The 14,500-nt window shown below is 44.3% G+C and overlaps 1 protein-coding gene across 5 annotated transcripts in view; it reads right to left on the bottom strand.

Moving 5' to 3' along the window:
• The window catches only part of LOC126262440 (UDP-glycosyltransferase UGT5-like), a 174,540-nt gene that overhangs the window by 42,313 nt on the left and 117,727 nt on the right, over positions 1-14,500 (bottom strand). For all 5 annotated transcript variants that reach the window (XM_049959091.1, XM_049959092.1, XM_049959089.1 and 2 more), the window contains one exon: positions 13,498-13,818. In XM_049959091.1, coding sequence (XP_049815048.1) covers positions 13,498-13,818 — 321 coding nt within the window. The remainder of the gene's footprint in view (positions 1-13,497; positions 13,819-14,500) is intronic.

The following is a 14,500-nucleotide window of genomic DNA, read 5'->3' as shown; positions in this document are numbered from 1 at the left end:
ATTTCACTGAAGATTATCCTGACTAGTTAAATGAAAAATGCGTTTGGCAAAAACTTGCACTGCCACGCCTTGCACCGCTGACTGAACAGCCATTATTATTTTTGAAAAAAAAAGGAAAAAATAGTTTAATTTCCCAAGGGTGCCTGGTAAAAGAATGAAAGAGACAAACTGCCGCGACAGTGATCTATTTCAGCTCATCATTTTTGCAGTTCAGATAGAACAGAGCCGAGTTATCCATTGCCATGGTGGAAATCTATTGCAGAGGCTCAACGAACCTCTTGTGAAAATATTAGGAAACGTTTTCATTTGCAAAATTTCATATGAATTCAACAGATGCGTTTTATAAGAAGGGACATCTTCGTTACGCAACAGTTAACCATTGTCTGTGATTGTTCTGTGGCAAAGCCATTCTGAGCATTACATGCATTTACTGACAGCCAGATGCGGTTTAGATTAATTGGTATCACATACATGAAAAGTAATTAGCACAGTTATGTTCGCGTTTTAAAGTAGGGTAGCAAAGGCGATTCTACACTCATGCTCATAAATTAAGGGTAATTGCAGAATGTAGTGCCACACTACGTGGCACTAGGCAAAACTGGCGCTAATAGCATAGGCACTTAGGGGACACACACGACACAGATCTGTAAGTCCACGGTATTGGTGATAAGTTGAGAAAACCGTCCCGAAACACATGTGCTACAAAATGCCACTGCTTCCTGCGCATGTACCCCGACACGTACACAGGCCGCACAACGGGTTGGCATACTCTGGATCAGGTGGTCGAGCAGCTGCTGGGGTATAGTCTCCAATTCTTGCACCAGTGACTGTCGGAGCTCCTGAAGTGTCGTAGGGGTCTGAAGACATGTTGCGATACGTCGACCGAGAGCATCCCAGACGTGCTCGATAGGGTTAGGTCTGGCGAACAGGCAGGCCTTTCCATTTGCGTGATATATTCTGTTTCAACGTACTCCTCCACGATGGTAGCACGGTGGGGCCGTGCGTTATCATCCATCAGGAGGAAGTTGGGACCCACTGCAACCCTGAAAAGGTGGACATACTGGTGCAAAATGACGTCCCGATACACCTGACCTGTTACAGTTCCTCTGTCAAAGACATGCAGGGGTGTACGTGCACCAATCACAATCCCACCCCACACCATCAAACCGTGATAGGTCCCTTTCAAGGACATTAAGGGGTTGGTATCTCGTTCCTGGTTCACGCCAGATGATGGTTCAAATGGCTCTAAGCACTATGGGACTTAACATCTGAGGTCATCAGTCCCCTCACTTAGAACTACCTAAACCTAACTAACCTAAGGACATCACACACACCCATGCCCGCGGCAGAATTAGAACCTGCGACAGTAGCAGCACTGCGGTTCCGGACTGAAGCGCCTAGAACCACTCGGCCACAGCGCCAGCTCACGCCAGATGAAAACCCGGCGATAATCACCGTTCAGACTGTACCTGGACTCGTCCGTGAGCATAACCTGGGACCACTGTTACAATGTAATGTGTTTTTGACACCAGGCTTTACGGGCTCTCCTGTGACCTGGGGTCAGTGGAATGCACCTTGCAGGTCTCCGGGCGAATAAACCATGTCTGTTCAGTCGTCTGTAAACTGTGTGTCTGGAGACAACTGTTCCAGTGGCTGCGGTAAGGTCCCGAACAAGGCTACCTGCGGTACTCCGTAGCCGTCTGCGGGCACTGATGGTGAGATATCGGTCTTCTTGTGGAGTTGTACACTGTGGGCGTCCCGTACTGTAGCGCCTCGGAACGTTTCCCGTCTGCTGGAATCGTTGCCATAATCTTGAGATCACACTTTGTGGCACGCGGAGGACCCGTGCTACGACCTGCTGTATTTCACCAACCTCCAATCGCCCTAGTATTCTAGCCCTCATAATGTCATCAATATGTGTTCTTTGAGCCATTTTCAACACACAGTCACCATTTGCACATCAGAAAACGTCTACACACTTACTCGCTGCACCGTACTGTGACATGCACCAACACACCTCTGCGTATGTGACTGCTGCCAGCGCCACCGTGCGACGACCCCAGGTCAAATGCACCGCACTGTCATATCCTGAGGTGATTTAAAACCGCAAACCGCCCCCCCCCCCAGAGCGTTGTTTCACCATGTATCAGCATTACCCTTAATGTATGAGCATGAGTGTAGATCAGACACAGTAATCGGAATTTCAAAAGGTATTTGCTTTCACATTATTAGCCAGAGATTTTGGCGCACACGCACAGCTTCCAGTTACGAAGTAAAAGCTCGTAAGTTTCAAAGTGAAACACGTCCTTTGTTTTACATTGTCGCCACCGTAGTAAGCAATCTCCATTTCGCTACATTTGTTACCTATTTGTTTTGCTTTGGCTGAGGCTTTGTTTATGTAACTATTTCTTTTTCGGTACTGTAGTGAGAAACTATTGACTTGTAGTGAGATAACCTGTTGATACGAAAGTCTGCCGACTTGCTAACTGTACAGTAGCTTACAAGTTACGTGAGACACTCATCCGTATGTAGAATTCAGCTAGCGAACTGCATCTCCCCTGTTGTACAGTGGCAGTTCCATTTCTTTCTCATCTATTCTTTCCTCCTCTTCCAGTACTTTTACATCTTTTCACCACGTCTCATTTTTCTTTCTTCACACCACTTCACACCTGTTCACTTACTGCTCCTGCCTTGGAATCCTACCGCATTTAACTCTTTCCTTCCGAAAATGTCTCTTTCTTTTTAATCTTCTTATTTTATTTTGTTTATTTCTAAACATTTTTAACATCTCTGACCTATATTGTTGATAATTTCTTTCATCCAACATACTTGAAGATATGTTTTGTCAGTCCACTACCGTTCATACGTTATAAGTACCCAAATAATATCAATCTTTTCTCGTTACTGTTTCTATTATTTTTTCTATAGTTTCCTAAATTTCATCATTTGTTCTTAATTTCCAAGCTTCTTTCCTTTCAGTAGTACCAAAAATTTTCTTCATGATTCTTTCATCTATTATTTCTGTTTGTCTAATTTATAATTTGGTACTAGGCACTCACTTGCATTTTGTAATTAACGATTTTTTTCTTTCTTGACGTTCAATTTTTATTGTAAACTTTTTTTGCTATTCATACACCCTTTGCATTTTGTTTATCCTTCGAACAATGGAAGATTTTTCTAACCCATTTCCTTACGTTATCTCTCCTAGATACTCGAACTTCCTATTTGCCCAATGTATGACTATAAAAATTTTGGTGTTTCTTTAATGCTAGTGATAAATTTAGTTTTCTTTTTAGGGATTCTTCCACCTGTTCCACCGTCCGCCCATCCCGAGAGACTGACTTGTACTTCTGCATCCGATCAACAGATAGTATAGAAAAATCATCTGCAAGTACCAGGCAATGTATTTCAGTACACTGTTCCTTCCTTCCCAGTTTTATTGATGGTACTTGACAGTCATTAAAATTTTATTCCGCTTCCTTACTCTCCTTTGTACGACACACTCAAAGAGGACTGGAACAAGCCATCACCTTGTCTTACACTTATATTTTATTTCATGAACTTTACTTTTGTGACTTTGTCTGTAAGCGTTTCACGGATTAGGTATGTCAATTTAGTTTTATCTACTTATTAGCTCATTTATTCTGGTAAATTAGGAAACTGGAAAATCGAAAATTTGTGCTAAGGTCTTATGGGACCAAATTGCTGAAGTCATCAGTCCCTACTTAATCTAACTTACGCTATAGACAACACACACACCCATGCCCGACGGAGGACTCGAACCTCCGACGTGAGGAGCAGCACTAAACGTGACAAGACGCCTCAGACCGCGTGGCTATTCCGCGCGGCGGTAAATTAGGGCCATCAGGCATTCTACATACTTCACATTACATTCATTACGACACACATCTTTTAAGAGTTCTTACACCAAACATAGTATGTAAGAGATAAAATAGCTTTGACGTAAATAGTGGAAACAGTAGACGCTACAGCATATAAAGGAGTAATTTATTTGTTCATGAAACAATGAATTCATACTACAGGCAGGTAGATTTAAACTGAGGCCACTGACAGCAATGGTTGTGAGAGACGTGTGTGGGACGGCAAGAGGAAGGTGGCAGAACACAGATAACGCAGACGGGGGCAAAGGAGAGTCCCGCTCTCCCCATATGAGGGCTGAGTCCACGAAGCACAGTATCATTCTTTTCGTTTTCGCAACTGTCACCACAGTAATGGGATGAAAGGAACGACGACGAAACTTAATTTACATATTTGACACATTCGTTATTACGAAGAAACTGCTCTCACATCTTACGATAGCTGAAAAAAGTATCTGATGTATCAGCGGTTTATTGTTTGTTGGCAATTATTTCGAGCAACCGCGAATGCAAACACGTAGGCGGACAAATCCATGATTTTATGCGTATCGCACTTGTATCTGAAATATTTCGCTTCCTTTGCATCGTCTGGAGGTATAAGCCTACGGATCTATGGAATAGCTGTTTATCACGGAAACCACCTGATTAGGATGGAAGAAATCTCCATTATGTGATTTTTGTAATGAAGAAGAAGTCGTGAACCACCTAGCAGTTTCGAGCACCAGGTACGTCATAACAAAACTCTTTTATTTGAGCATTACTTACAGCAGATGTTCCCTTTAGGACGAACAAAATTGGACTTGTATTGAATGTGATGTTCAACCAAATAAATACAGGATGAAACAAAAACGTACGGCAGAAATTGCAGGACACATTCTTCACACGTAGACGAAGAAATTATGTTATATGAAACGCTTCGTTTCCATGTTACAGCTCATTTTCTCCAACTCATTAATCATGGGAAATACACATGAACAGAACGATTCAGCATACCACATGCAACTCTTTCTCACGTGGTATGTCCAATGCGCCCTCTGTGGGCATTGACACATGCATTAATCCTCGTCGTAGAGAATCTCGCATACGCTGATCTATCCGTGGAGTATTGCGTATGGTTTCGCAACCTTCCACAATACGGACACGGAGACTCTAAATGTCTTGTTCTGGGGTTCATACACAAGAGCTTTCAAATGCCCCGCAAATAACTGCCCACTGTGTTTAGGTCCGGAGAGCGTGGAAGGCCAGCTAATTGGTCCATCTCAACCTGTCATTTGCACTGAATCTGTTATTTAGAAGCCGACAAACAGTAACACTAAAATGAGGAGGTGCTCCATCATGAATGAAGTATATGTTTTGTCGCACAGCTAAAGGGACATTTGCTAACAGATCAGATAGAACATTCTCTGCTAAAATATGATAACTTTGCCCATTGAACCTGGTGGCAGGAAGTGACACCCTACCAACGAAACACCCACAATGCTGCTCCAAACAGTGACAGTAAATCTTTTTTGATGACTTGCTTCAAGAGTTGCGTGAGGACTGACATCTGCCCATACATGCCGATTGTGAAAATTTACAATCCCGATCTGATCTCGTTGAAATTCGTTGAGGAAAATGAGTTCTAACATGGAAACAAAGTGTTTCCAGGCCCATGTTAATATGATATAATATCTTTGTCTACAGGAGAGGAATACATTCTGCAATTTGTGCCGAGCATTTTTGTGACACTTTGTATGTGTTATCCGAGTGTATCTGCATATAGTGGACATTATGTTTAGATATTGTGTACGATAGCTGTGTGTCTTTTATACTTATGATAAAATTTCTTTATGTGCAGTTGCACAGTGCTGTCATGTTCCACTCGCTTGAGAATATAGTCATTGTTTTTTCTTTTTTCTGAGTGATGGTTAACGAAATCCTCGTGTAAACTAGTCATTAAAAATGAAGGTATGTAAATGGTTAAGGATATATGTAAGGTGGGACCAAATGTAATTAAGAAACAATGATCCCTTCTAAATACAATAAATGCTAGTTATGATATTAGCTTAAAATTTGATATGGACGAAACCAGTGCTGCCACTACAAAAGAACTATCACACAAACACTCTGGAGAGGGACTAGGGGGAGGGATAAGTTTCGTGTCGCCACAATGTGCAACCAAGTCCAAGGGTAAAGTCCCAACATCTCCATGGATAACAACTTGGCTAAATGCTGAGGCTATGAAAACGTTGATTATTGCGTTTACAGTATAAGAAATCTCTGTGTCTACAGTGTTTCAAGGTGTGAAGAATTATTACTCTGTAGATCATAGGTAGACAACTGGCTGCCAGGAGGCCACATCTGGCCACCGATTGGTTCCAATGCAGCCTGCGAAATAAATTAAAGGTGAACATAAAATGAATGTACTCTCAAAAACTCGTGTTTTCAGGCATAATATCTAGGCTTGGAGCGTCGGGAAAGGGATTCCCTTCATAACAGCGTGTTACCCGATAAACATTAATGTTACACACGCTATAGTTTTGACTTTTTGCACTAGGAGTGCTGCTGTCGCATCACGTGAAGTGACCTACGAGCTGAAGGAAGTATGTGAATCGCGGACTAGCGGTTCTAGGCGCTTCAGTCCGGAACTGCGCTGCTGCTACTGTCGCAGGTTCGAATCCTGCCTCGGGCATGGATGTGTGTGATGTCCTTAGGTTAGTTAGGTTTAAGTAGTTCTAAGTTCTAGCGGACTGATGACCTCAGCTGTTAAGTCACATAGTGCTCAGAGCCATTTGAACCTCCTAATATCGTGTGGGCTCTTCTTTTGCCCGGCGTATTGCAGCACCTCGATGTGGCACAGCTCGACAAGTCGTTGGAAGTCCCCTGCAGAAACACTGAACCGTGGTGCCTCTATAGCCGTCTATAATTGGCAAACTGTTGCCAGTGTAAGATGCGTGTACGAATGAACCATCGAACGTTTATGACCCTAAATGTTCGATGGCATTCAAGTCGGGCGATCTGCGTGGGCAAATCATTAAATCGAGTTGTCCAGAATATTCTTCAAACCAACTGCGAACAGTTGTGGCCCAGTGACATGGTGCATTGTCATCCATAAAAACGAATCCAATGAATGGCTGGCAGATGGCTCCAAGTAGCGAACACAACCATTTAGAGTCAATCATCGGTTCAGTTGGAACAGAGGACCCAGTGCATTCCATGTCAGTACAGCCCGCACCATTATGGAGCCACTACCAGCTTCCACAATGCCTTATTGGCAACTTGGGACCATGTTTCCTGGGATCTGCGGTACACTAGAGTCCTACCGTCAGCTGTTACCAACTGAAATGGAGACACGTCTGTCCAGGCCACGGTTTTCCCGTCGTCTATGGTTCAACAGATACGGTCACGAGCCCACGAGAGACAGTGTTGGCGATAACGTTGCTGTTAGCACAGACACTCGCGTCGGTCGTCTGCTGCCATAGCCCATTAACGCCATATTTCGCCACACTGCCGTAACGAATACTTTCGACGTACCTCCCAAATTGGTCTCAACGGTTACTTTAAGCAGTGTCGCCTGTCTGTTAGCGCTGACATCTCTACCCAAACGCCGCTGCTGCCGGTCGTTAAGTGAAGACCGTCGGCCATTGCATTCTCGGTGGTGAGAGGCAATGCCCGAAATTTGGTATTCCCGGCACACTCTTGACACTGTGGATCTCTGAGAAATTTATTTATTTATTTATTTATTGTTCCGTGGGACCACATTTAGGAGAAGTCTCCATGGTCATGGAACGAGTCAATACATGAAATTATAACACGATTGTAGAAACAGATAAAATGAAATATAAGAAACATATTCAGGCGACAAGTCGTTAGTTTAAATAAAGAAAATCAAGAATGTAACACTGGAATTTGCTTCATTTTTTAGCTCTTCCAGGAGCTCCTCGACAGAATAGAAGGAGTGAGCCATGAGGAAACTCTTCAGTTTAGACTTAAAAGCGTTTGGGCTACTGCTAAGATTTTTGAGTTCTTGTGGTAGCTTATTGAAAATGGATGCAGCAGAATACTGCACTCCTTTCTGCACAAGAGTCAACGAAGTGCATTCCACATGCAGATTTGATTTCTGCCTAGTATTAACTGATTCAAAATGGTTCAAATGGCTCTGAGCACTATGGGACTCAACTGCTGTGGTTATCAGTCCCCTAGAACTTAGAACTACTTAAACCTAACTAACCTAAGGACATCACACACATCCATGCCCGAGGCAGGATTCGAACCTGCGACCGTAGCAGTCCCACGGTTCCGGACTGCGCGCCTAGAACCGCGAGACCACCGCGGCCGGCAGTATTAACTGAGTGAAAGCTGCTAACTCTTGGGAATAAGCTAATATTGCTAACAACAAACGACATTAAAGAAAATACATACTGTGAGGGCAATGTCAAAATTCCCAGACTATTGAATAGGGGTCGACAAGAGGTTTTCGAACTTACACCATACATAGCTCGAACTGCCCGTTTTTGAGCCAAAAATACCCTTTTTGAATCAGAAGAATTACCCCAAAAAATAATACCATGCAACATAAGTGTATGAAAATATGCGAAGTATACTACTTTTCGTGTTGAAATGTCACTTATTTCAGATACTGTTCTAATGGTAAATAAAGCGGCATTTAGTTTCTGAACAAGATCCTGAACATGGGCTTTCCACAACAGCTTACTATCTATCCGTACGCCTAGGAACTTGAACTGTTCCGTCTCGCTTATAACATGCCCATTCTGTCTGATTAAAATGTCAGTTCTTGTTGAATTGTGAGTTAGAAACTGTAAAAACTGAGTCTTACTGTGATTTAGCATCAAATTATTTTCCACAAGCCACGAACTTATATCATGAACTACATTATTTGATAATGTTTCAATATTACACACAAGACCCTTGACTACCAAGGTGGTGTCATCAGCAAACAGAAATATTTTTGAATCACCTGTAATACTAGAAGGCATATCATTTATATAAATAAGAAACAGCAGTGGCCCCAGCACCGATCCTTGGGGAACACCCCACTTAACAGTGCCCCATTGGGACTGAACATCATTACCACTCTCAATATTGCGGAGGATTACCTTCTGCTTTCTGTTCTTAAAGTAGGAGGCGAACCAATTGTAAGCTACTCCCCTTACTCCATAATGTTCCAACTTCTGCAGTAATATTTTGTGGTCAACACAGTCAATGACGTGTCCCTTGCGTCTAGCTCCAACAATCATTCCGCGTTCAGAGCCTGTTGATTCCCGTCGTTCGGGCACAAATCGTGTCGGAAACCTGAGCACGAATGACAGCTCCGCCAACGCACTGCCCTTTTATACCTTGTGTACGCGAGACTACCGCCATCTGTGTACGTCAATATCTCTGTCCCATGACGTTTGTTACCTCGGTGTACTGCACAACACTGCACACTTTCAGCTAGAACAATACGTGTTCTTCCTCCACTCTTTACCGGCGCACGATAGGGAACTTTATCAGGGTAACGATCACTCTCAGCCGCGGGATGCCATTAACGTCTTTTAAACGCTAGTATTTAACTGAATGAAAAACGTTTTAGCCACATACAAACTTGTAAGATACGCACTTGAAGATCAGCAGTGTCTGGCAATTAACAGAATGCGACTCCACAGCACAGTAGTGAGCGATAAACGCTACAGGCAGCACACAAAAGTGACACATGTGAAAAAAATTACCAACGCCTGCCACCAGGATAAACTTTACCGTCCGCAGCTCGTGGACGTGCGGTAGCGTTCTCGCTTCCCGCGCCCGGGTTCCCGGTTTCGATTCCCGGCGGGGTCAGGGATTTTCTCTGCCTCGTGATGACTGGGTGTTGTGTGATGTCCGTAGGTTAGTTAGATTTAAGTAGTTCCAAGTTCTAGGGGACTGATGACCATAGATGTTAAGTCCCATAGTGCTCAGAGCCATTTGAGCCATTTGATCAACTATACCGATTTAACACGCGAACACTTAGAGCCAACAGTACTGTACGACAGACACTTATTTCGATTGTTTTTGGACAGCTGTCGTTGTGATGTCTGCCTTAGTACCAGACCAGTAACTGCCACTCGGATTCTTTAAAGAATCCTACTCCAATCTACTCGTATAAAAGAGTTTTCCACGCATGTTTATGAAGTCATAATTATCTCCTGAACTACATTTCTTACAATGATATAATTTTGCAAGTATATCCAGTGGTATATATGGATACTCTCTGCGAATTGAGTTTGTAGTAAAGAAGTAATAAATGTAAATATCACGCCTAATGCTGACGTTTTACTGTATGAACAGAGAAGATGTAGGAAGTGATAAACTCTCTTTTATTATTTTGGGCGGAGTCAACGAGAAAGGGTTTGAAATTGTATGCAAAGTTTGTTAGGGTCGAGAGGTGCTGCAGTACTCAAGTACTGGACGATTACAGCTTGGATAATATGCGCGCTGTGCCAAGACACACTGGGTGCAGCGGGTACCTGTGCAGACATTATGACATGTGGTACCTTTATAGCATACACACATCGGTGTGTTGCTCGTTTTTCTTTTTCTGGATTGAACAGTCCTCCCATAAACATGTCATAAACTTTACGATCTGATGTTTTCTGCACAGTCGTAACTGCACCGCCAAGTGGATTATGTCTGTCAGTATAGACTAACCGTTTAGTGTCAATTCTCGGCACTAGGCTCTAGGGTACTAACCAAGCTAGAAACATACTAGTTATAATGGCTATGATCATTATCTTTGCAAATGACGTAAATACTGATGTAATGTTATTTAGTACATGGTCCTCAGTCACTAATAGAAGTATCCGCAGTTATTTCTGTTACACCCTGTATTTATATAGTATCTAACTTTAAGACTCGACTCACCGCGTTAAATATTTGTTGCCTTTGGAACTCTTCAGTTAAGCAATCTGCAGCTGGACTGGATGTCTCTCTTAGCCATTTTGTAATGTAGGTGAGTATGCAGTGTGTCTGCGTGCCACACAGGGATCTCAGGTTTGATCCCGAGTACTGTCATGAAGCGAGAGAGTACAAACTTCGATTAGGGAAAGAGGTCGGCCCTGTCCATTTCGAAGGAACCATCCTGGTATTTACCTTTAGCGGTTGGTTGAAAGGTAGTCTGGGTAGTTGGTTGGTTGGGAGGGGAAAAAATTGGTCCAAATGGCTTTGAGCACTATGGGACTTAACTGCTGAGGTCATCAGTCCCCTAGAACTTAGAACTACTTAAACCTAACTAATCTAAGGACATCATACACATCCATGTCCGAGGCACGATTCGAACCTGCGACCGTAGCGGTCGCGTGGCTCCAGACTGTAGCGCCTAGAACCGCTCGGCCACTCCGGCCGTGGGTTGGGAGGGGAGCAGAGTGGTTAAGGAACTTAACACCAAGATTGTCACTCCCTCATTCAAACGTTAGTCCATTTAGATACTGACACTAGCTGGAAGAAAAGAAGGAAGATTAGGTTTTAATGGCCCTTCGACGACGAACTCCTTAGAGAAGGAGCACAAGCTCGGATTGTGTCAAGGACGGGGAAGGAAATCGGCTGCGCCCTTTGAAACGAACCATCCATTCATTAACCTGGGTCGATTTAGAGAAATGATGGAAAACTTAAATCCAGATGGCCCAAAGCGGATTTGAACTACCGTTATTCCGAATACGAGTCCAGCGAGCTAACCACTGCTCCACCTCGCTCACTGACATTAGCCTGAAATATGATCTAATTGTCGTAATGTGTAGTACTGGTAACACTGAGGCTCTGATAACAATACTGATGCCACATATGGGAAATAACTGGATGAGGGTAAAAGTGAAAAGGCTAAATATCTCCTTGAACATCAGTAGGGCAGACGATAATAAAATAATATGACACAAGTACTCAGGTCGGTACTACCATGAGATATTTACGCAAAAAACAGAAAATATAGGCGTGGATACAAACAGCCGTACTCCTCAATGAGATATTTACGACCACCTATCTACTATCGATACGAATCAGTCTGGCCTATAGCAACTTCACCTGGTAAGGAATGATAGCTAGTCAGACACACGCACGGCACATGTAGTGAGAATGCTGTCTGTGTGTTGAATGGGAAGGCACTTTATTATGGCCTGGACTCTCAATATGAGCATTTTGGAAACGGCACCACTTGCCAGGTGTTCGAGCAGTGTTGTGGTGAGTGTCTTGAATGCATGGTGAAACCACATGCAGACATCGTGGGGTTGGGCGGCCACCCCTCATTACAGGTTTTAGACGTCGTACGCTGGGCAGACTGGTAAAACACGACAGGCGGTGAACTGTAGCAAAACTAACATCAGACTTTAAGGCTGGGCAGAGAACAAATGAGTGTGAACACAGTGCACCGAACACTGCCAATGATGAGCCTCTGCACGCCGTGATCCATTTATGTGTCAATGTTAACACCACAATATCGGCAACTATGATTGTAATGGGAACGTCACCGTCGGCATTGGACATTGGTCTTCCTCGTGTCAGTGGGAGGGCGGGAATCCATTGTCTTCCAGGGGTTCAGCTCCTTGCCACCTGTACTGTGGGATGGAGACAAGCTTTCACCACCCCCATTATGATCTGTGGAACATTCACGTGGGCAGCCATGGGTCCATTGTATCTCGTGCAAGGGCCATGACTGCCTAGGAGTATTGTACAGTGGTTGCAGACCATGTACACCCCTTCTTGAAAGTCATGTTTCCCGACACAGTGGCATTTTCCAAGAAGATAATGCGCCATTTCACAAGGCTAGAAGTGTGATGGTGTGGTTCGAGGAATACAGTGGTGAGTTACAGATGATGTGCTGGACCCTTAGGTAGTCAGTTCTGAACCTGATCGAACACATTTGGGTCAGAGCTCATCGCCCCCTTCCCTGGAATCTACGGGAATTAGGTGATGTGTGTTTGCAGATGTGATTCCATGATGCATCCGTGCCCTTATCATGCAAAAGGTGGACGCACTGGCTATTAGGGAGGTGTTTTGGCTGATCAGTGTATGTGCTTTAATCAAACAACCTATAGGGTTCCAGGAGCCATTTTAAGTCTCAAACATCTATGATGTATATATGCAGACTGAAGGGATGAATGAAATTTTCTCTGGAACCGTGTTCATTTGATTAAAGCATTTACGCCTGGCTTTCAAGCAGGATCCCCCATTTCGATCGATGATGATTTGCTATTCCAATCCAGTTGGAGAGCCTCTGCAATGTTGTTCTAGTTTATGGGGAATACCAGTGCGCTGAGGCTCGAATGGGAATTTCGATTGGGAAAGGAGGCAAAGTGTGGTAGTAAGTGCAGTTGTGCAAAGCCATTGCGCTAGTGTGACGTAATAGTTAGCGCATCTGACTCATGAGGAGGACACCCAGGTTCGTATCCCGGCCTTGGCACTTAGTTTTATGCTGCAGGAATAGCTTGATAAAGTCCCATCGAAACTTTGAATGTCATTTTCTGGGAAGCTATTGGATGTTGGCCCCGAAGACAAATCAGATGTCGCTTTGTTTCCATCCTTATCACCCTGCCAAGTTTCGAGTGTATGAGAGGGCGTCCTATGGCGTGTTTCCCTTGTGAGCCACCCGGAGTATGTTGAAGCTCATGCTACCTACCTGCGGCAGGGGTTTCGGATCTGCGACGTGCAGGCCCGCGACTTCTACGAGGGCGGGCACCTTGGGGATGACCTGGTCGATACTCCAGTGGGTGTTGAGCAGCACGAGGCTGGCGTTGCGCACCAGGTCGTGCGTGGGCGGCACGCCGGGCCCGAAGGCCTCGCGCACCACGGCGTCCACCTGCCAGTCGGACAGCCAGCGGTTGCCGACCCGCGTGTACACGTAGGCCACGGAGTGCTTCAGCCGCTGCCAGAATGTGAACGGCGCGACCGCCTCCGAGTTGAACAGCTCCGTGTACGCCGGGTGATCCGGGTTCCCCACCTGTTCTGGCAACAAAAACACTCTTCTGTAAAGGTCGAATAGGGGCTTCAGGAAGTAAGTTACACATATCGTCCCACGTTAAGACCGTGGCGCAGCAAGAGTGGCACACTGCCAGAAGAAAGTACATGTTCCGGGTTTCCTGCAAACACATTTCTGCTGCGATACGGTTAACAGGAGTATCAGTGTTAGAAATATCTCGATAAAGTAAAGACAAATAAGTTCAAATGGATCAAATTGCTCTGAGCACTATGGGACTTAACAGCTCAGGTCATCGGTCCCCTAGAACTTAGAACTAGTTAAACCTAACTAACCTAAGGGCATCACAAACATCCATGCCCAAGGCAAGATTCGAACCTGCGACCGTAGCGGTCGCGCGGTTCCAGACTGACGCGCCTAGAACCGCTCGGCTACAGCGGCCAGCGACAAATAATTATTCGATACTTTTGTTTCGATACTGAGTTCTTTTGGAAGAAAGCGAAGTACTTGTATCGAACCGGTTTTACGTATTTTACACTATCTATAATTATACCAATCTGCATCTACATCCACATCTATACGATTACACTGCAATTCATAATTATGTACCTCGCAGACGGTTCACTGAACGACCTTCAAGCTATTTCTCCACCGTTCCAACCTCGAACGGCGCGCAGAAAAAACGAGCACTTAAATCTTTCTGTGA

This window comes from Schistocerca nitens, chromosome 6, assembly GCF_023898315.1.
Source record: "Schistocerca nitens isolate TAMUIC-IGC-003100 chromosome 6, iqSchNite1.1, whole genome shotgun sequence".
Classification (NCBI taxonomy): Eukaryota; Metazoa; Arthropoda; class Insecta; order Orthoptera; family Acrididae; genus Schistocerca; species Schistocerca nitens.
The sequence above is the reverse complement of the archived record's forward strand: the minus strand, read 5'-3'. Positions and strand labels throughout refer to the sequence as shown.